At 28.7% G+C, this 24,192-nt stretch overlaps 1 protein-coding gene across 1 annotated transcript; it reads right to left on the minus strand.

Annotated features, from left to right (window-relative positions):
- Window positions 1–320: 320 nt before the first annotated feature.
- Window positions 321–16,712, minus strand: pdgy (acyl-CoA synthetase family member pudgy). Its single transcript, XM_075299101.1, has 5 exons — window positions 16,045–16,712; window positions 6,386–6,596; window positions 2,519–3,061; window positions 2,340–2,454; window positions 321–2,273 (listed from the first exon to the last, which is right to left on the minus strand). The coding sequence occupies exons 1-5, from the start codon at window positions 16,342–16,344 to the stop codon at window positions 1,631–1,633; spliced, it is 1,812 nt and encodes a 603-aa protein (XP_075155216.1). The 5' UTR covers window positions 16,345–16,712; the 3' UTR covers window positions 321–1,630.
- Between the last annotated feature and the right edge of the window lie 7,480 nt (window positions 16,713–24,192).

Here is a 24,192-nt window from a genome sequence, read left to right on the forward strand (position 1 = left end):
ATTTGTATATAAAGTAATGAAATTTAATTTAGACAATTTAAAAATTCGACTAACGACTTTTGTCATAAGGTAAGTACTATGTTCGCTTTTCGCGTTGAAATTTTCGCGGTTACTTTATTAAAAGGATTCAATATAATGCACATAATTTAACTCCATTGATGTGCAGTTTCTTGTTCCTCTAGATTTTGGCAAGACTTTACAGGAATATGTCTGTTTTCATTTATAATTTTGACTATTTCAGGAAAAGTAATCGCGAAAATAAAGTGATTTTCAACTCGAAAACCGAACATAGTACCCACCTATAGTCGTAAAATCTTCAATTGATTAAGCACAAAGTTATAATTTATTTATTAATTTTGTGAGCTATAGAAAATAATTGATCAATATAGATACATTCATTAATTTATTCTATAAACTGCCAAAGTATTTTTTGCATTTAATTTAAACGGTCGAAAACAACCCTTCAGGACTTTTTTCGCTAGCAAAATGTCTGGATGACGTTTCATTATAAGTCCGTTATGCAGCTCTTATGAAAACTCCCAGGGTATGTTGATAATACAGTTTTATATAATTTTCCTATAGGCAAAAGGTAAACAGTCGATAATATCGGCCAAAGGAAAATTTCGTTAGCAAAAGTGTACATGTATCTCTTATGCATAGTGGAAATTTCACTTCGTATCAATCAATATGCTGTGTTATCGTTTACCGAAATGGGAATTTGAAGTTCTTTTAAGACACCAATCACAGGGTGTAACAGAAATTATATTTTCTTGAACAACAACTGGGTGTATACAAATTATACGTAAATAACTTAAGCGTGTTCATCAACCGAATGAAGGGTGTGTCAAATTTCCTTTTGAATTCTACTTCTTCCGTATCACCTCATAGTAGTGATGCCAATTTGGTGCTTTCAGCACCAAATTTCGTTCTTTTAGTTTTCCAAACAGCACCAGATTGTCTCTTTTGTGCCTTTTCACAAAAAGCACCAAGTTGGTGCATATTGACGTTTCCATTCTGTGCTTTTGATGCTTTTTTTAATTTGAATAGTGTTAAATTTTTATAATAAAAAAAATTATTATATTTTTCTGTAAAATTGTTTAAAATATAAATATTTAACTTTGTTGTTCGCTTCTTTTTGCATCGAAAACTATATATAAAATAAAAAAATTTCGTCACATCAAAATTAAACAATTAATAGGTGTATATGTAGGTAAAAACTATCTATACTCTTATAAAGCCTTAAAACTGACTAAATAACATGGTTTTCTTAAAGTTTGCTTAATTAATATAGTCAAATAAAAAATAATAATAAAAATACTTGCACACAAATACAAACAAGCCAAAGAATATACCGTTCGTAGGTGTGTAAATGCATCCCAAAGGAATTATTATTCTTAAAAATTTGTAAACATTTTTTTCTTGGAGTCCTTTGATCCTCCCCTTCGGCTTTCGCGATGTATTGTTATGTGTGTTTCGATATAGAAACGTGCAGAGAATCACACTTCTATGAAAAACCTACTACCCTTTACAACACTTACATATAAATTCTAGTCTATAAAAACTACATAGTTGCATATACAATATAGTCAAGTTAACATAACTGCAGTCATTTTGAACCAAGTTAATGGCATTAACTGGAATATTTCTCTTTCAATACTTTTCGCAGGATTTTGCCTGTGGGATTTTTGGGAACCTCACTGGCAAAAATAACACCACCTTCTAGCTTTTTATAGTGGGCAACTTGTTCGGCAACATAATTGCAAATCTCTTCCTCTGTAGCCTCCATATTGGGACGCAATACCACCAAGGCACGTGGAGCTTCTCCATTCACTGGATGGGGAATTCCGAATACAGCAGCTTCGAGAATCTTAGGATGATCACGCAAGATGTTTTCCAATTCAGCTGGGGGAACTTGGAAACCTTTGACTTTGATGAGTTCCTTCATGCGATCGGTAATGTAGAAATAACCTTCTTCATCATAGTAGGCTACATCACCTGTACGCAACCAACCACCAGGGAAGAAGGTTTGCTTTGTGGCCTCCTCATTGTTGAGATATCCTGACATTACTTGAGGGCCGCGAATGCACAGTTCCCCGGTTTGATTAGGTCCCAAACCTTTCGTATCATCACCATCGAGAGAGACTATTTTGCCCTCGGTGTTGCTAGTCAGGAAACCAGTGGAAGCATAACGAGTATTGTCCTCTGGAGTAAGAAGGACCACAGGAGAAGATTCGGTCATGCCAAAGCCTTGCAAGAAAGCGGTCTGAGGGAATCTGCAATATGTTTAAAATATTATGAAAAATCAAATAGCGATAGAATTTTATTATTTTTAGGCATACTTTTGTCTAAAACGTTCCACATCTGTTAAACCAATGGGGGCAGCTCCACTCATAACAACTCTCAATTCAGGACAAGTTTCAGCAGTTACCTTAGGATGATTGATCATAAAAAGAGCTGAAAAGAAACAAAACCAAAAAATTCAAAAACTATATTCCAAAGTAAACCCTCAAATATTTACCTATTGGTGGCACCAAATTCAGCATAGTTGCCTTGTATTCAGAAAAGGCTTTCATGAGATCTTCCGGTTTGAATTGTGGTAATGTCACCAATTTAGCTCCCTGACCAATTTTCGACAGCATGATCACTGTCAAACCATAGATGTGGAAGAAAGGTAAAACACAGGGCAAAACCTCTTGTTTCTTCGAGCAATCAATGGTTATTGGTAGTTGGACTTGCTCACAATTTATCGAAATATTATTGTGCGATAACATGACACCCTTTGGCAAACCGGTAGTGCCCGAAGAGAAAGGCAACATAACCATATCGTTGGGTGAAATGTCATAATGTTTCAGTTGGCTGAAGTCCACATCACCATTGTATTTGAAGAGCTCGAAAAAATCCAAAGCTCCTTCGGGTAATACATCATCGGGGGACATGCGAACACATACAATGGGAACATCTTTCTTGGCCAATTTACAGGCTTCCTTAAGAACATTGTAACCCATACAGGTGCCAATGATGAATTTGGCATTGCTGAATGTTAATTGGCGGCCAATTTCCTCTGAAAAGAAAGTGGAGAAAGGAATCGATTAAAGCACAGTCGGAAAAAATCAGGAAATAATCTTTAAAAAAAATTGATAGAATTGCAGTTTTTGTCTGCTAACAAAACAATTGATTAAATTTAAAAAAGATACAAAATAGGTCCAGGAAGAGTAAAGTTAAGGGAAACATATAGAATCTTGGTATCAGAAGTTGGAAAAGGATCAGAGAAGAATGAAAACCATGGAAATTTCTTCTGCTAGATGGTCCCTTTGTGACCACAAATGAGAAGTAGATAATATGATTTGCCTTTTATAATCACCATTTTAAAAATATATGCCAACCTCTTAATAAAAATATCAAAATTTAAGTTATTTGGTTTGAAGCATTTGAAGGTAAAATAACATCTACAAAAAAATCAAAATTATTATTTGTTTTGAAAAATTTTGTTGTACAAAATCTTTATGTCTCGCAAAAGGAAAATGTTCAGCATTTCGTGTTTTTTTACATTTTTCCTTTTTTTTAATTTCTTCAGACTTTTTCTTTATTCTTAATTGGTATTATTACTTAAGATTTATTAATTACTAAAGCAATTAATCGATTATACTTTAGTCATATAAAGCAAGGTCATATTACCATGTCCATAGGTTCATTGGTGCTATTATTTCTAATTGAAAACTGAGCATTTCTCAGAAATGTTTTGTAACCAAACACATTCAATTCATTTACATCGACTCGTGAGCCAATTAAAATTTCACTTTCATTACATGTATGACCGCACCTAATAAATAAAACATAGATATGAGTATAAGACTTAGGTTACTTGATTTTAATTAAAAATGTGTAAAAATAGCAAATGATCCAGACATTATTAAAAAAGGAAAATAAATTAATTTTTTTTATTTCTTTTTTGTATTAAATTAAATAAATTTAGCTATTAAACTTTTTGCTAACATTCTTCTGAGTATATTGCACATACAATGGTTATAAACAAAATATTTTATTTATGACCTTATTTAGATATCAAATCTACCATATATTGAAAAACTATTACTTCTTCGATTATTTGTTAAACTTTGTAAACTCATATATCAATGAAATAATTTAGCGTTATCTTATCACAATAATGGATACCACAAGTGTCCAAGAAAAGTGGTACATTCTAAATTAAATATTTTCATATAAAGTCAATGACTTTATTGTCTCCATCTTTATGATCATTAATCATATAATGGAAACAATTGAACTCGTAATGGGAATGCTTGAATATTTAATACTCCATTTTTGGGAGTACTCATATAAATTAATCATCTAAATACTCCAACTGGCCGACTTCAAAGCACCCCAGTTTAAAAATTTTCTTTATAAAAATTTTACTCAATTTTTGTACTTGATAAATGCAAAATGTGCATTCATTTTTAAGTCTAAAATAAATATATTTAAATAAAAGTTTTTTTTCTGTTTTTTTTTTGTTTTTATTATTTGAAAATAAAGATCAAAAAACACCAAAAACATATAAATATATATTTTTTTTATCTAATGCTACAATCAGTGTCCGAGGTATGCGCCAGCCACACTAATACTCAAACGGACATAGTAGACGTGTAGTCACTCATTCATTTAATTCTAACCTCAGGCGAAAGTGTGTCACACATATGCAGTTCTATAGACATATTATTTGAAATACCTCTCGACATTGAAAATGTATTTTATTATGTGAAGAGTTTCTCCATAATGGACTTTGATCATGATATAAAATTTTATATTAGATAAAAAATGATCGTAAGCCATAAAACTATTGGAGGAAATTCTAATACTTCCCAGCAAAAAATTCAACGCCAAAAAAGTAGTGAAAATGTTCTTTTTGGATCCGGAAGTGGTGCAAAATTGACACAGAAGCGATGCATTTAACATGGGCTTGTCATAGGACGGAAGTCCTCCATTTCAACAGCCGTTGCACTTAATTTGCATCACTTCTTTAGGTGTGATCCGAATTCAATGTTTTGGATGTAAATTAAAAAAATCTGTGATATTTTGTCAAATAAATAATTTTTATAATTTTTTACATTTTTTGATGGATTCTAACGCTTGTCTGAAACGTTTGACCTCAAATATTTTCAAAAATTCACAATTTTTTCAGATTGGATGTAGCATTTTTTTCGACAAAATTTTAATAATTTGTACCATTTTATGAATTCTTACTCTGTTTTTAACAACAAAAAAAGTAAAATTACCCATTAAAAATATGAAAAAAGCATATTATAAAAAATTGAATAAAAAGGACTTCCTGTGTAGTTAGAATAAAGAACATCATTGGGAGTACATCTTCTGGAAGTGCTTTTAAAGTTGTGCCTTTGGAAGAACTTTAAATTTTTTTTTGCTGGGTTTTTTCTCCTACGAGTATATCTTTTATTTTAAATGGATGCTACAAATTTTCCATTTAAAAACGTTCCAGTAATTTTCATTTATAAAACTATAAATCTGTATTTAAATTTATAAATCTATATTTAAATACGTAAACTGCAGTCTTCGGTATATTTTGATCTGTATTTTAATGAACCAATTAAGAACTATGTAGAAAAAATAAAAATTTTTAACTGATTTTAAATTTTAAACATTTTTATTACAGACAATTTTCACATCCCTATGAATTTTTCCTAAACTTGTTTGTAATATTACTTTTTTTATAATATTTGAAAAATTTCATTTAATTCAATCAATTTAAATACAGCTTTATTCAAACAAGGCTATATTCCATCAACTGAAATTCTTAAGCCTTGAACTTTGATCTTAGCATGACTAGACATTCATTTATTTATATCATATAAACGTAATTATTCAAAAATTAAAAAAAAAAATAACAAAAAATATTACGATAAATTCGTCTACTGCGCCATATCTTTTATAGAACTTGAATAAGTGATTTTGATGTGATACAAAAAAAAAAAATCCAGAATTTCTTATCATCAAGCCAAAAGTGCCAAAAATTTAATGTCTAATAATTATATGGGCCACCAAAAATTTACTTATCACGCTCAGTTAATAAAAACAAGCAAGTATTTAAAAATGTCTATAAACAATTTTGTTTTGTATTTTTTACCGTCTGGAAATTATCAGATAACATTTGGTATGAGGCACACGAATATGTTATTGTATGAGAGTACTACTTTATTAATGTCCCCAAAATAAAAGATTATTTGACCTAGATTCTTGATTAGAAATAATACATTTGTCCACGTCAAACAAATGTGTGAATGGAGAAAAACAAAATAAACTCAAGAAGAGTTTAAAAACCCTAAGGACTTTAGATTAAATTTTTTACATATATATAGAGTATTATAGTTACCAGCAGTATAGATAGGATTTACGGTTGTCACTGTAAGACCAGCTTCAATGGCACCCAAGACGGCTCCAGGATATTCAGGCAAATTTGGCAAGCATATGGCCACTACATCACCTTTACCCAATTTAAATTTAGTCTGTAGACGTACGGCCAAAGCTGCACTGGAATCTCGTAATTCAGCAAATGTATATTGGCGACCAGTAATTATATCAACCTGTAATTTAAATACACAAAATATTTGCATTAGTATAATGAAGCTTACTAAGATAAAATATATTATAAAAATTGTTTATTGTGTTTTTCAATAACAAGCAAATAGGTTTTATAGGTCTGGGTTTGTAGAAACAGTAGATAATTACAGATAAAAAATAGCACGAAAACTGAATTTATATACTTAACTTGGGTAATTTTATAATTTAAAGGTTGTTTCTTAATGCGTATCTCTTTTTTTGGGGTTATACGTATTGAAAAACAAACGTAGTACAAAACGTATATATTTTTCTTTTTTTTATACACACGAAACCACAATACCTTTGGTAAATTCATTAAACATATTACAGACAATAACAAAACGTTAACGATTTTTTTAAAACGAATATTTTCTGTTTACTAAGGATAATTTATATAATTTTTAATGCATTTGTCTTTGATGAATATACCGAATCCGATAATAAAAAAAGCGTATTAAAACGAAGTTTAAAAAAATTATTTTATTGTATTTATATATACTTGCCTTGCTTGATATGTGGTACTTATTACAATTAAATTTATATTAAATTAAATTACAACAACGAAATATGTAATTAACGTATTGGTTGCGTCCCAGACATAGTGTGTTACACATAATCATACCTATAGAATATGCCGAAAAAGTTCCCTATCACTTGATACTCTTCTGTTAAAAATCTTTTGTGTTAAAAATCCCATCACATCTTTTTATACCATAGTCCCGATTATTTATTCACTATTCTAGTTGATGGTCAGAGTAAAACGTGCTTGAAAATGTACCTAAAAAATTTATATTTGTTAAAAAAAAATCTTTTTAGGGTAATTAGGACCCATTGATGTCAAACATATAATAAAAAATTCGTTTTCCAAGAAGCAGTGTTCGATATTTAGAATAGTCAAGTTAATATATATCTAAACTCTTATTCATGTAAATTATGTTTTTACGGTTACATATATTGGCAATATTATCTGCAATGTTATCTGTTAACAGCGGAACAAAATGGGTTAATTTTTTTATTTGATTCGAGGGACATTGAATTTTAGATTATATTTGATTCCATTTTGAAATTTAAAAAAGGGCAATCTTAAAACTCTTTCCATTTAACAAATAATTCTCTCAGTGCGTAAAATGTCAATATAGATAATTTGGCACAAAAATGAGCAACAGAGCAAAAATAAGAGCGAGAGAATCTAAGGGCAAAGTCTCACAATGTTTACTAAGCAAATTTTCGCAAATATCCCACACAGACAAAACATATCAAACAAAACAATTTGAGCATCATTTTTTGTAAATCTATTTTTAAGCACGTTTCCACTTGCACTGTTGGTTTGTTTTGGTTGAGAGACGACCGATTTTGACGTAGGTCCAAAGTTCATCATGGTTGTGTCCAAAGTCTAACGATTTAACGATCATACACATACGTTCATTAACTTCCTACCGTTTGGTTTTCATCTCTTTCTCTCTTGCTAATGGAAGTGGCATCAATAAAATCGTCTGCTATACGGTTGCTACTGCCGGTCACAGTTGACTTGACAAACAATGCATGAAACTTGTTTTGTACCTTAAATGTTTAAATAGATAGTGGTTGTTGTTATTTAAAAAGAGTATAGTGTTTTTGTGTATTTGTGATGTAAGAAGATGCAAATAAAAGGGCCAAGCCCCTCACCACCGTCCCACTTTAAACACCATTACTACTACTACTACTACTATTACCATAGAACACAATTGTTGATCACTTGTCGTTTATTTGATCGTGTAACTGAGTACTCTAGGTGATGTAATAAAAATGCAACAGTTTTGTTTGAAAGTTAATTGTTATTAATTTCAAGCAATTATATTTACAGTTGTGGTGTTGTGTATATAAGCTCTATATACTGGCACGTATATTTAGTGTTTCATATTTTCTTAAGAGAAGAGCTTAGTCTATTCTTATCCATTAATCTTGAACCTGACATTGAGACAAATTTGAATATAATGGACAGAATAGAGATATTAGAAATAGCGGAAACAAAAAATCGAATTTTATTTATATTAATTAAGTTTTCGGAACTATTTGTGTATAACATTAAAATAAATAAATCATTTTTACATTTTAAAAGAGCATAGGTCAGTTTATATGCTATTTGAATTAAACGATATATTAAATTAAAAAACGTATAAGTATGAAAATTGCACAGATATTTATTTTTGTTTCTTGCATGCACGGACGAAAAAGACTGTTTTTCATATGTTTGTGTGTAAAAATTATATGTTTTTTAAGTGCAATCATATAATGTTCATAAACTAGCATATATGTAAATATTTTAGAACATATTATGTTTGGGACATAAAATGTTTGTAAATATAATATGCTTAGATGCAAACATATATTAATTTAGAAATAGCCTATAAACATATATGTGTTTTTAAAGAGAGACCTAGAGAGTAAGCTGCAAGTAAAATAATGGAAGTATCCAATTGGTGACTTAAAAATATATCCACACAAAGAAAATTTTCATTACAATTTTTTTCTACCAGTGTATGTCCTAAGGTGAAACATAATATGTTTGATCAATACAATCAATATTTTGTTTGTACCAATCCTGAATATATGCTTGAAGCAAAATGTGTTTAGGGTATATGTTACAGAAGCGATTTTTTGAGGGTGTGGCGATACTTTGTCGATGAATAATTTAATCTGGCAATTTTGCCGGGATATTAATCAGGCAGTATGTTATGGGTAATCTATATAAATGTTTTGCATTATCAATATTATTGAATAATTGTTTAAACTGATTTTTAGGTTAAATGTTTATTTATTTGTCATGTAAAGAGATCTTCACGTTACAGCAATAAGGCAGAAAAACTATCAAGTATATATTTTAATTTGAAAAAATTTTCAATTAAAACTTTAATTAGTTCTATTAATTATTCAAAACAAAATGCAATAAAAAATCTTGCTGGAATAAATTAAATTTTAAATTAGATCAACTAATTTTTTTATTGCCACCAGTGAATGATATCATCAATTTCTTGATTGAAACATTTGCAATTACTTGGATCAATTAAATTCCTGATTGAAATAAAAACATATTTTGGTTTTCTGTCGTGAAATATTTTTTGGGACATTTTTTCAATTTAATAATTAAATACAATATACTTGTTTAAATAATTACATGATTTCTTCTCCAATTTCAATTATATTGCAAATAATTCATATAAAAATGTAATAAATTTTGATTGAAAAATTCAATTAAGTTTTTTTAGTTGAAAATGAACTCATATTTCAATTTCGTTTTGATTGATTTAAAAAATTGATTATTTTACCGTTTTATGCAAATACTTTCTCATAGAATGTGATTTTATTCTTTATGTATTTTCCGATTACAATAATGAACCTATAAATATTATAGCAAGTATATAGAAACAAATTATTTCAGAACAAAATTATATATATTTTTTAATAAGATATATATTTTTATTTAATTAAAATATTAATTGAGATAATTAATATATTAGTTAGAAGTGTTTTATAGTTTTCTTAATTACTTCATTATTTTTTATTTGATTAGATATTTAATTGTATCAGTTAATTATATATCGACAACGTTTCCGGCTTCAACTAACTTTATAATTGAAAATATTTGGGTTATATTTTTTATCTGTGTGCACTTGTTTCACCCAATAAAGCTAGAGAAAAGAATTATTTGAAATGCAACTATATAAAATTACCATCAAGGTTGCTGTCCTACTCGTTGAGAACGTTTTTCATAGAAAAATTGATTGGATGTACAAATACGTATTTTTATTTTATTTTCTTACAAACAAGATAATTATTAAAACAGAGATGCCACATTTAAACAATACTTAGAGTTTTGAAACTAGTCCAGATTTTTAATCTGTAAGATTTTTTTGTTTAATATTTACTCAATTTATTTTATATTATGACATTTACCCTTAAAACTAACTCTTTAACAAATTTTCCATATCCTCTTTTAAAATAAAAAACACTGGTAACCTTGTTTTAATAATGAATAAGCTCAATTCGCAAAATGTTTGGCCCAATTTTCGTCTTCCATGCTGACGTATTTGTTGCTGTTGATATCTCTATGTTATTACTCAAATACAAAATGTTATTTTTCAAATACACCAGCCATGGACGGGTAAGTAATGTATAGTTTTGTCATTTGTTGGTTTGTGGGGCAGCTTATAAATAAATCATCAACAATTTAAATAATAAAGACAGGTTTAATGTTTATAAAAATAACCACAAATTTTATAAATAACTTTATGAGGTAATTTTAAGGAGAACATAAAAACTATTGTGGTAAAGAAGTGAGATTTTTCTTATCATACAATTGATGACCATATGATATGTGGTAACACAGAGATATAGATATTAACTCCCTTTAACCTAACCTAACCTATCACAATGGACTGAATAGTCTAAGTGAGCCTGAATCTTTATCGGGCTGCCACTTTAACCTAACTCCCTTATTCAAAGTGCCATTTTTATCAAATGAATTTGGTTACTTGATGTTTATAGAAGTTTATGGGGATAATTGTTTTTACAGCACTACTTGACAAACAACAATAAATATGGCATTTGTGGACTCAGAATATGATTCGCATAAATGTTGCACTTCATCTTTAGAACAAATTTTACAATTTTTGAGAACAATATTCGATATAGCTTCCACATTATCCTGTCTTATAAATCGATTTTATTGAAATTTGCTACAAGGGATATCGGGTATATCTATTCAGATTTGGATTCTGATACGTAAATATGGTATCATCAAGTGTAAAATAATTGGTCGCATTGTTATGGACACGTGTCTTTGTAACTTTTAAGTTTTTACAGATTATTTCAACGATGACAATCTTTAAAAGTCTTTTCGTACTAAAAGTAATTGAGGATCACAGATTTCTTTGCCACTATCACTTTTTGTAACTGCTGATTTTAATAGAATTGCAGTTTCTTCCCTCCAGGAAGAAAAAGAAACAATGTTTTTAATAGTAATTCGCACAATACATTTCAATTTAGGATCCCATTCAATTTCAATTTAACAAAAATGCAATTCAAAACTATTTACGACAGCTGTTCAAGTCAGCAGAACAAAAATGTTATTTTTAGTTTTAAATTTCAATTACTCTATTGTGTTTGAGATATGTGAGAAAGTTAAGGTTTCGTGCCGATTAGAATGAGTATATCCGTCGCAACAATAGCTATTATCAGATTAAAAATGAAAATAAAAGTTATAAAAAAACACAGGGGTTGTGATAGAAGAATTCTTAGGTGTTTTCTTCACAAAATACAAGTCATTAAGATAAGATTATGACTAGAGGTTTATTTAACAGAAAATATAGTAGTGAACATTGGTAGTTAGTTATCTGTAATTACAATTGAAATATGATTACCATACAAAACTATTATAAGAAGAATTGAAATATTTAAAATTTTGATAATTTTTTTGCAACATTTTTGGACAATTAAATTCAGTAAATCGATTTGATAGTAATTTGTTTATTTTTTTTCTTCTTTTCATAATTTCGTTTCGAAAAAATGTTTAATTTTTCCGCTTTCAGACAAATATATGCAATTTTCCTATTATTACCTAAGCCCGATTATTACTTAAGCACGCAATGGATAGCGTGTTTTCCAATCATATTTATGTTATTCTTCAATCAATGGGATTCCAAACAACAAATGTTTCTAATAACATCACCTGTTAATCGTATTAATGATTACTGAAAATGATTACAAAGGTATTGAAAATTCTAAAATTTTAAAATGAATATACAGCATTTGATTTATTTAAAAAATTTTGTCAAAATTTTATTTCTATAGAAAATTTTGTCAAAATTTTGTTTCTAGAGAAAATTTTGCCAAAATTTTATTCCGATAGAAAATTTTTGTCAAAATTTTATTTCTATAGAAAATTTTGTCCAAATTTTATTTCTATAGAAAATTTTGTCAAAATTTTATTTCTATAGAAAATTTTGTCAGAATTTTACTTCTATAGAAAGTTTTGTCAAAATTTTATTTCCATAGAAAATTTTGTCAAAATTTTATTTCTATAGAAAATTTTGTAAAAATTTTATTTCTATAGAAACAGTTTTGACAAAATTTTATATCTATAGAAAATTTTGTCAAAATTTCATTTCTATAGAAACAGTTTTGACAAAATTTTATTTCTATAGAAACAGTTTTGACAAAATTTTATATCTATAGAAAATTTTGTCAAAATTTTATTTCTATAGAAAATTTTGCCAAAATTTTATATCTATAGAAAATTTTGTCAAAATTTTATTTCTATAGAAAATTTTGCCAAAATTTTATTTCTATAGAAAATTTTGTCAAAATTTTATTTCTATAGAAATTTTTGTCAAAATTATATTTCCATAGAAAATTTTGCCAAAATTGTATTTCCATAGAAAATTTTGTCAACATTTTATTTCTATAGAAAATTTTGTCAAAATTTTATTTCTATAGAAAATTTTGTCAAAATTATATTTCTATAGAAAATTTTGTCAAAATTTTATTTCTATAGAAAATTTTGTCAAAATTTTATTTCTGTAGAAAATTTTGTCAAAATTTTGTTTCTGTAGAATATTTTGTCAAAATTTTATTTCTATAGAAAATTTTGTTTCTATAGAAACAGTTTTGACAAAATGTTATTTCTATAGAAAATTTTGTAAAAATTTTATTTCTATAGAAAATTTTGTCAAAATTTTATTTCTATAGAAAATTTTGTCAAAATTTTATTTCTATAGAAAATTTTGTCAAAATTTTATTTTTATAGAAAATTTTGTCAAAATTTTATTTCCATAGAAAATTTGTCAAAATTTTGTTTCTGCAGATTTCTATAGAAAATTTTATTTCTATAGAAACAGTTTTGACAAAATGTTATTTCTATAGAAAATTTTGTAAAAATTTTATTTCTATAGAAAATTTTGTCAAAATTTTATTTCTATAGAAAATTTTGTCAAAATTTTATTTCTATAGAAAATTTTGTCAAAATTTTATTTCTATAGAAAATTTTGTCAAAATTTTATTTTTATAGAAAATTTTGTCAAAATTTTATTTCCATAGAAAATTTTGTAAAAATTTTATTTCTATAGAAACAGTTTTGACAAAATTGTATATCTATAGAAAATTTTGTCAAAATTTTATTTCCATAGAAAATTTTGTCAAAATTTTATTTCAATAGAAAATTTTGTCAACATTTTATTTCATTTTCATTTCATTTTATGGAGTACCTACACAACAAGATTAAAATCTTATAATTACAGTGCAGGATTATAAATGTTAAAACATCTCCGATTAATAATAAGTACAATAATTAAATTTAATCATAAAAAGAAAATAAATTAAAATTAAAATAAATAAAAATTGTATTAATAATAATAGAAAAAAATATATATATGTAGAAATTACTTTTAATATTCAATTGCATTGTATTATTGATGATTGAAATTGAAATTGTGATACTATATTATATCTACAAGCAAATTTTTAATGATAAATATTCTAATTTTGAAATAAATTTTGAATACTCTTCTTAAAAGATGATGCGTTGCTGGTGCATTGTTTATCGGGTGGTAGAGTGTTCCAGAGACGTATTTTGCCAATAAAGAACTGCCATTCGGATACAAGACTTGTCCTTATAAAGGGTATTATATTCCTATTTCTATCAGATCTGGTAAACCGAATTTTATCATAGAGATAGCTGGGTTTCCGTTTGTAAATCAATTTATGTAGAAATACTAACGACTTGACATTAAGCAGGGTATTAAAACTAAAGCCAAAGAGGGAGTTTGTAACATGCGAAACATGATCGGTCCTGCGTAACCCATACACATAACGAACTATACTATTGAATGCCACGTTGAGTCTATTTTTGCTCACGGAGTCACAATTCGCGAAGAGTTCAGATCCGCAAATTAAACCCGGTAACAAAAGACTTTTCGCCAGGAGAAGTAGAATATTGACTGGTGTGTAGGAATGAGTAACCCATAAAGCACGTAGTTTTGCATATATTTGTCCAACGGCTGTGTTTACATGACTTGACCAACTCAATGTGCTATTGAATACTACTCCAAGATTCTTAACATTTTTCCTATAGAAAATTTTGTCAAATTTTTGTTTCTGTAGAATATTTTGTCAAAATTTTATTTCTATAGAAAATTTTGTCAAAATTTTATTTCTGCAGAAAATTTGTGATGTCCCAAAACATCAAGAATTCTACCAATCTACCAAATAGTTAAAAAATCTAACTGTTTTGAAAGAATTCTACCAACTGTTGTAATCGTGGGCACCACTCGCAAAGAAATAAAACTACATTGCTCCCAAAGAAACTTTTAGAAAAATTAAATCTGCCATAGAACTTTCGGCAGAATTTTTGCTAAGGGTGAAAAGTGAAATCTTTTCTTTGGTGTATCATCTTACGCGTACAAAGAAAATGTGTAATTGCATTATAGAAACCCATAAAAATTTAATTACTCATGAACTACGAGTATGAATGGTATCATAGGAAACGTGTTTCATTGAATTTTGATAAGCCTTTTGTCAATAAATAAAAGGGGCGATAATAATAAATCATAGTGCAACAACTCAAAAGGAAGTTTAATATGAAACTTTTAAACTAAAACAATCGTAATAAATGCAAATACATATGATTCACAGGCTGACTTTAATTCATTTGAAAATATGTGTAAAAAAATTATACACATTTTTTTTTGTAATAAATACAAATATTTGACAAAAAAAGTTTTAAAATTTTTAAACGATTCAAATTTGAAATATGTATCTTTACATTGAATTTTGGTAATAGTAGAGAATAATCATACCAAGTGACCTTATATCAAAATATACACCCAGAGAAAGAACACGATCACCTCAAATATGTTTCAAAAGCATAATGTTATTTTAGATGGGTAATATGTAACACGATTTTCGCAATCTCTTGAAAAATGTGTATCTGACTGCAGCAAACATGTTATATTTGGCGCGAAAAATATTCTTATGACAAAAATATCCCATGTTCCCCATCCAAAAATAACATTATGACCTTGAAACATGTTTGCGGTGATCATAGTCCGTCCCTGCATGTAATGACAGATTCTATTTTTAGCTCAATGATAAGGAACAATACAGAAAAACTGTGAGTTCAGAGGAAAACTCTTGTTTTGCAGTTCGATAGAATCTAATCTTGAAACCCACACTCTTTGAATTCACAGTGATCGAAGGATTTTTTAAAGGCAATTTTTTAATTAGAAATTTTGATGTATATGCATCTTTCAGTTCTAAATTTAATGTTAAAATAAATTAATTTAAATTAAATCATCTTTAATTAAGTCGTCTCCTCCCATATAATTTTTATGTTTGCTTAAATATAGTTAATTGGGTCGTGAGCCAAAACCCACGCATTGCATTTTGCAGTAAACTTACCGTTGCCACATTGTTTTCCCATTTCTTGAAATCACGCCAAACATATTTGTCCAAAGTCACATTGGGTATGGCTAACTGTTCGTAAGGAGAGGTCTTAACATAACCATCTTCATGGGAATAATGCAGGAATTTATCGCCATTATTGCTCAAATTTGGTTGAACCGTAGCTGCAGTATTTTGAGGACGATGATTGGTATTAATCGATCTGCTCGAGGTATTACATGCGGCGGCTGTACTCGAAGATGTCGAAGAGTTACGCATTAGCTGTAAAGCCAAACGAACATAAGTTGTACGCATCATGGTGAAGTTATTTGGCGATATTTTTTGTTAACAATTTCACACAAACAAAAAACAATATTTTAACACAAATATTTTTCTTTAATGATTTTGTTTTTATCAATGGACTTTAGCACACTTTTCAACTCTAGGTAAATATGGGTCTTGCGAATACGTCTTATAGTATGTGTTGTAATGTAAAACAAAAACAATTATACACTAAACGGGAGTTATCACTTAGGGTGTGTTTTGTTGTTGTTCTTTTACACAAATCCAAGGAGATCAGGCGGAATTCCCGAGTTTCTGTTATGTACGACCAAAGTGGGCGATTGTCTAAAAGCAACTGAATATTGTTGACGATTGTTCGGCTTTCGGTGGTTGCTTGGTTGGTATTGACTGACTAGCCAAGGCAGTGATGATTACGATGACGATGATGTCGTTTGTTTGTTATTCACCGTACCCAAAGAGTTCGTTGCACGTTCACAGTATTGTGTTGTTATTGTTGTTCTCTCACTCTCTTTCTCTCTCCGACAACGATCTTTATATTACCCTCTTACTCTGTGTGTTCATTAGGACCTAGTTTATAGAAGAGAGATAAAAGTGGATGTGCAGCGCCACTTGGTATGGTTGTTGTTTTGTTTTTAGTTTTTTTTTTTTTTTGACAATTGTTGCTCTTGTTCTTTTTTCAGGTTTGTGTGATAAAAAGTACAATCTTGTAGGAGGGTTGAGCTACACTGTAAAAAGTAAAAAAAATGGCTCAATTACGAACTACGGTCACTTTATATGTTTGAATGAAAATGAAAATCATGTCAGAAGTTACTTTTTATAGCTGGAATAGACAAATGCTATATTTCCCCACAATTCCATATTCAAACCACAACCCTAGAAAATGTTAACAAATAATTCAACTACAATGCCACCCTAGATGTATTAAATATGTCGATCTGTGTTTTCTGTCGGCCATTGGCATAGAGTATAACAATTCTTATCTATCTTAGGAACAAAGTCTATCAATTTCTGACAAAGAATCAGGATAGACTTCACATAATAATTAATCTTGAATTTAATTTATTTTTTCATACTTGATTGAAGACCTACATTTAACGCATCATGCAAAGACTACACATAAAAGACCGGAGTAAACCAGAATTTTATAGTGAACAAATAATAAAAATGTAAACTTGTGGCTTTATACAATTGACGTCACAGATACACTTTTCATTTCAGAAAAGAAAAATTTTCATTCTGAAATTTCTATTAACATTTAATGGAATTCAGTGTAAGTGTATGCGTGTTTGGCAAATAAAGAAACAATGCCTGCTCGGAAAGATCAATGTCCAGGTTCTGTTGATGATTGAATAATGAAATTGCAATGGTGTGGAAGATGGAAGAAAAATGTATCAATTTAAATATAAGTCAATGCAAATATTAATCACAATCAGTGAGAGCAAGTTGTGGTGTGGAATTTGATTGGAATACATTCCTAATTATCGGGCAATCAAACTTTTGTGTCGAAGCGGGACAAATTTTCATATTCTATAAACGTTTTCTGTGCAATATTTCTACATGTAAATTTCTATTAATATTTATAAGATTACCGAGTTTGTGTTTGATAAGTATGTTATTGTTTTGTGTAAACAATAAAATAGAAAAGCGAATTGAAATATAATTTGCTGTTGATTCATAAGTTTGACAAGTGGGTGACTGGAAGTAATGAACTCCTTGGGATTAATTGAGAAGGTTATTCTTATCATTGAGTGATGTAGAAAGAGAGAGATAGAGAATGATCTCATCCATATAACTACCGATGTTCTCTACAGAGATTTACTATATCCAAGTCTTTTATCAAATCAAATCTTTTTATTTGTTTGTTTAAGTTAAGGAAATTTATCCTTGGTTCAGATTTCGTTTTTTTTTTTTTTTTTAAATCTCTCTAATAAATCTAGAATGTGTACTACTTTTATGGAATTATTTTTTATGGATACTTTCTCTCTAGGGCTTCCTCCCAATTTAAAATTTTTCTCATTTGTTTTTAAACAAACCCTAAATTTTTTTATAGTCCAAACATAACCGATGTTTATTATATTTGATTATTATATTTCGATTTGTGCAAATAAATACCATTAAACGAGTCGGTTCATCCATACAAAAACAATTTTAATAGCCAAAATATAATTGTATAGATTATATTTTAAAACATATGATATTACTTAGCTCTTGCAATTATAATTATAAAATTATATTTCAATATTTATATTTTAAATTATTTTATTGTTATCTATTCAAATAACTGAAATAACTTTAAATATATATGAAGAAATATTTTGTGTTTAATATTTCCAGAACATTAGAAATTGAATCAAAATATTTAATTAAATCAAATGTTTAAGTAATTCAAATTCAACACACACACTTAAAACGTGTATACAATTATCTTATTTAAATTTGCAAGTCTCAATATGACTTAGACAAATTGATAGCTACCAACAAGTTCGGATTTCTATTCATTAAAAATTCCCTGATTTAATTACATGTTTCCGATATCGAGGCATGCAATTATATTTATAGATTAGTTTTATAGACATTAAAGACAATTAAAATTATGCAATATTATAAAATATATAAAGTGGAAAGAATCTAAATAAGAAATACGTAAGAAAGGCGATTAGTTCGACGGCTGGATCAGAAGTAAAAATGGAATACCGCACTCAAAAAAAAAAAAAGAAGTGAACCCTATATGGCACTAAAGCCAATTTAATTATAATTTAGTTTTTGGAATTGTTACGTTTTGAAAAGTTTTCTTCACACAAAAAAAAATATTTTTTGTCTTCAATCACGAAATTAATTGATTCAATTAATTTTTAATTGAAATGTCCCAACAAAAAAATTTGGAAGTTCTTCCAAAGGCACAACTTTAAAAGCACTTCCAGAAGATGCATTCCCCATGATGTTCTTTGTTTTAACTACCCAGGAAGTTCTTTTAATTAAATTTTTTATAACTTGGGTTTTTCATACTTTTAATGGGTAATTTTAACTTTTTTTGTTTCAAATATGTTAAAAACAGAGTAAGAATTCACAAATCATTTAAATTTTGTCGAAAAAAATGCTTAATCCAATCTGGAAAAATTGTGCAATTTTGAAAATATTTGAGGTCAAACGTTTTTGACAAGCGTTAGAATCCAATAAAAAATTATAAAAATTATTTATTTGACAAATTATCACAGAATTTTTTAATTTACATCCAAAACATTGAATTCGGATCACATCTGAAGAAGTGATGCAAATTCAGTGCAACGGCTGTTGAAATGGAGGACTTCCGTCCTATGACAAGCCCATGTTAAATTCATCGCTTCTGCCTCAATTTTGCACCACTTCCGGATCCAAAAAGAACATTCTCATTAGTTTTTTGGCGACGCTTTTTTGCTGGGTGTTTTCAATCGCAGAAATGATAGTATCAATTAAAAAATTAATTGAAAGTCAATTAAAAAAATAATGGATCCAATTAAAAAAATAATTGATACTATTAATTTGTGTGTCAATTAAATTTTTAAATGGATATTTTTTAAAACTCAATTAAGACTTTAATTGGAAAAATGTTCGTGAAATTTTTTTCTGTATTGACTTTAATAATTTTTTGTGTACGTTAGTTAAACGAACTGTAAATGGGGAATAACTATATATAGACAAATGAAGCATATAGATTTACTAAATTCGTGTCTCGCACAAAATTGGTCATAATTTCTTAAAACTTGTAAATGTTACCCATAATTCGCCGATCTTGAACTTCGTATAGCTATAAAGACATTTTTGCAATTTTGAACACAAATTTTTTTCCTTCACACAATGAAATTTTCTTTAACAAGTGAAATAAATGAAATAGATCTAATAAATTTTCTTCAATTTGTCGAAAAAATATTTACTTATTTATGTGAAATCGGCGTGACATATGCGGTTGTAATACAGTTTAGTTAAAATTTTATAAACTCAACCAACCGTTATATTATGTTGGGGTCAATCGATGACCCACATTTTTTCATCAGAGCATTTCTTACTGTAGGAATATAATTAAAAGTTCTTACTACTCAGCAAGAATTCAGTACATGTCAAGAATTCATGCACTGACTAGTAAGAACTTTTATTTATATTCCAACAGTGAGAGAAAATGCGCTGATGAAAAATAAGATGTGGGTTATAGAATGACCCCAACATAATATAAGGGTTAAAATGAACCAAAATTTTCCTTCTTGGAGGGGTCACTGTTTTTGGAGTGTATATGGGAGATATACCAAAAGTAGGGCCAATAGTTTTCTAATATAATATTAAATTTAAAATTATAGATAATTTGAATAACTTTGTTTTTAAAAATATTTTTATTCATGATGCGCATTCAATACTCTGTTGTACAAGGTGCATTTATAAGCCTGACACTATTGTTTTCTACAGTGTTATGCAAATTAAAAGTGCAGTCGAAACTGAAGCGAAGACCATTCAGAATTTTCACATCTTTCCGAGTGAACTACTTTATTGAACAAACTACTCATTCCAATTATTAAACAATATAGGCCAGGTTAATCTGCAATTGTTTAAATTGGAAGAAATTTATACACAACTTCAGTCGTTGGCAATCAATCAAGAAAATATTAAATTTTAAAATACATAAATAAAGCATTGCCTATTAACACTTTAGTATATATAAAAGAGAGCTCAATTATCGTCATTATTTTCGTAATTTATTCATTTATTATGATTGTAAATCTTCTAATAAAAAACTAAAAGAGTATTGGTTTTCAGCTTGTATATGGAAGCTATTAGACATTTTTTTTATTTTACTACGGGTCAATTTTAAATGGTGCTACATAGTATAGCATATCTGAAAATAATCAACGCCATGCCATTTATTACGCTGGATAGGTCTATCTGTTTTTAAAACCTTATTACTTCAACATAAATGAAAGCTGTTATGATAAGAAGAGTATTTTAAAGAGTAAGAGTAAGGGAGAGAGAGAACTGTATGAGTCTGCAGTCTCATGCATTAGCAAGTCTTTTTTTAGAGAAGTAATCAGAGTAAACCGCAATCATAAGGGTCAAATGATAAGTTAATAAACCTTAAATTGCAAAATATTCCCTTATAGCATCAATACAACAGAGTTTTATTTGGATGGAAAATCATATAACATCAATTTCTTAAATATGGGAAATGTAAAAGAGATCACTTAAAGAAAGTGTGTGAGAGAGAGAGAGAAATGTGTGGGGAGTCTTAGAGAAGTAAACATCTTATGTTACTTTGGATTACCTTTTTGGCTTATCTCTTGACTCTTTCACACTATAACGGAGTATACTTAAATTGTACTGAAAAAATATTGTATATTTGCGTTTTTAAAAGTATATAATTTGAGCATTTAAAATAATAATATTTATATTTTTGAAATATATTCAATACAAATATTTCCTGAACTGAATAAACCTCCACGCCTTACAAAGATACTCTTTGCAGGCTATACCTTCGTATAGGGGGCTTGTCAATCTGTGTATGTTAGTCGGGCGTACGAAACGGAGGCCATACAATCCAATGCTTTTTCAATGGAAATAACACTTTCCGAATATCAACCAAAGCAAATAAAATGTGTGTTGGCTGCCTTTTTTCTTCATTGGGGAGATCAATGATCGCTAACACGAATAAATAGAAGGAATGCATTTGCTTCGTTGTCTGTTTGTGCGTAGGAATATGACCAGGCAAATAAAGTGAAGAAGAGGAAATGTGTGGTCGAAAACTCAAAGCAGTCTTATGCATGGTATAAAATGTATTTATATGGAAACTGGTTTCCTGTCAATGTAATGTAATACTAACATTAATTAGAGAGAGGGGAAACAAATGACCCTTTACACTATATACAATTTTCAATTAAAAAAAAAAATACTAATTATTTTATACCCTTACCCTAAAACCTTCGCTAAGGACTTGGACCTATATTTAAAGATTTTATTTTTATTACAATATGTTTATTGAATTATACATTTTCTATAGGACTTATGGTTAAAAACCGATTTATTTTGTGATTTATGAAATTCCAAAATTCTAATGGACTCCCTATATTAAAGGAGACAGTATTTGTAGAATATTTTCCATTAAACCCCAAACCAGATCAAGATTTTATAACGCTTCTAGATATGAAGGTCCCCTTTGCATTTCATAACACATGTTGCCTACATATCTGAGAATGAGAGAGGAATGTTGTGGTCTTTATGAAATGAACATTAAAACGAATGTAGTTATGCTAAATGCACCACGATGAGTGCAGTACACCACCGCCACCACAAGACACCAAGTTGTTGATGGGATTTTATTGGACTTTGGACTGAAAACAAAAAACACAATAAAATAAAATAAAAAAAACTAATAAAGTCGAAAACTGGTTGTTTGTTGTGTGTTTAGTAGTTGCTGGTTTGGTTTGCACTGAAGAATTGGCTGGGTGTCAGAGACTTGAGTTTAAAAACAAAATTGAATGAATACTGAAAAATATCATCTGAATCGTTTCACTTCTTAATTTTTTTTTTATCTTTGGGGTGATGGTGGTGGCATTGACGATATTATACAGTGCATCATTGGTTTTATGCATACCAAGAGAAACCTCGATTAACTACAATCTTATAAGTGGCAAAGCTAGAAAAATGCAAATGATGTGTGGAAAGTTGTCATTTAGAAATGCAAAAAAATGAGGTTAGATGATGAGAATAACAATATAATATGAATTATTGGTAATTGAAATTTTAAAAATTGTGATTTAATTTGTTAAAATTAATATCCAATACTCATTATAGCCTACTGCACAGAATAATAACAAATCTTCTAAGGAGCAAATTCTAGATAATCGAAGTATTTTATCTTGAATAAATTTCTTTAAATGCAAATAAACCAGACTAAAAATAAACATAGAACGTTTAGTCATTTCTATCATTTTTCTCATTTACTACTTTCACTAAAAATTTAACTCTATTTTAATTTATGGGAGTTAATATGTTTTTGATTTAATTTTCCCCAACATAGGAAAGTTTCCTTCACTTTATTAATTTTTTGCGTTCGTTAGTTAAATGATAAAAAACAAGTAAGGAAAGTCTAAAGTCGGGCGGGACCGACTATATTATACCCTGCACCACTTTGTAGATCTAAATTTTCGATACCATATCACGTCCGTCAAATGTGTTGGGTGCTATATATAAAGGTTTGTCCCAAATACATACATTTAAATATCACTCTATTTGGACAGAATTTGATAGACTTTTACAAAATCTATAGACTCAAAATTTAAGTTGGCTAATGCACTAGGGGGAACACAATTTTAGTAAAAAAATATGGGAAACATTTAAATCTGAAGCAATTTTAAGGAAACTTCGCAAAAGTTTATTTATGATTTATCGCTCGATATATATATGTATTAGAAATTTAGGAAAGTTAGAGTCATTTTTACAACTTTTCGACTAAGCAGTGGCGATTTAACAAGGAACATTTTGGTATTTTGACAATTTTTGTCGAAATCAGAAAAACATATATGGGAGCTATATCTAAATCTGAACCGATTTCAATCAAATTTTGCACACTTGACTATACGACTAATTGTTATGTTTGTACAAAATTTCAAGTAAATCGGTATAAAACTCTGGCTGCTGGGTCCATATTAGTGCATATCGGGCGAAAGATATATATGGGAGCTATATCTAAATCTGAACCGATTTCTTCCAAAATCAATAGGATTCTATTCTGACGCAAATTAGGAACATGTGCCAAATTTGAAGGCGATTGGACTTAAATTGCGACCTAGACTTTGATCTCAAAAATGTGATCACAGACAGACGGACGGACGGATGGACAGACGG

The sequence above is a fragment of the Haematobia irritans genome, chromosome 3, assembly GCF_050003625.1.
Source record: "Haematobia irritans isolate KBUSLIRL chromosome 3, ASM5000362v1, whole genome shotgun sequence".
NCBI classification, from domain to species: domain Eukaryota; kingdom Metazoa; phylum Arthropoda; class Insecta; order Diptera; family Muscidae; genus Haematobia; species Haematobia irritans.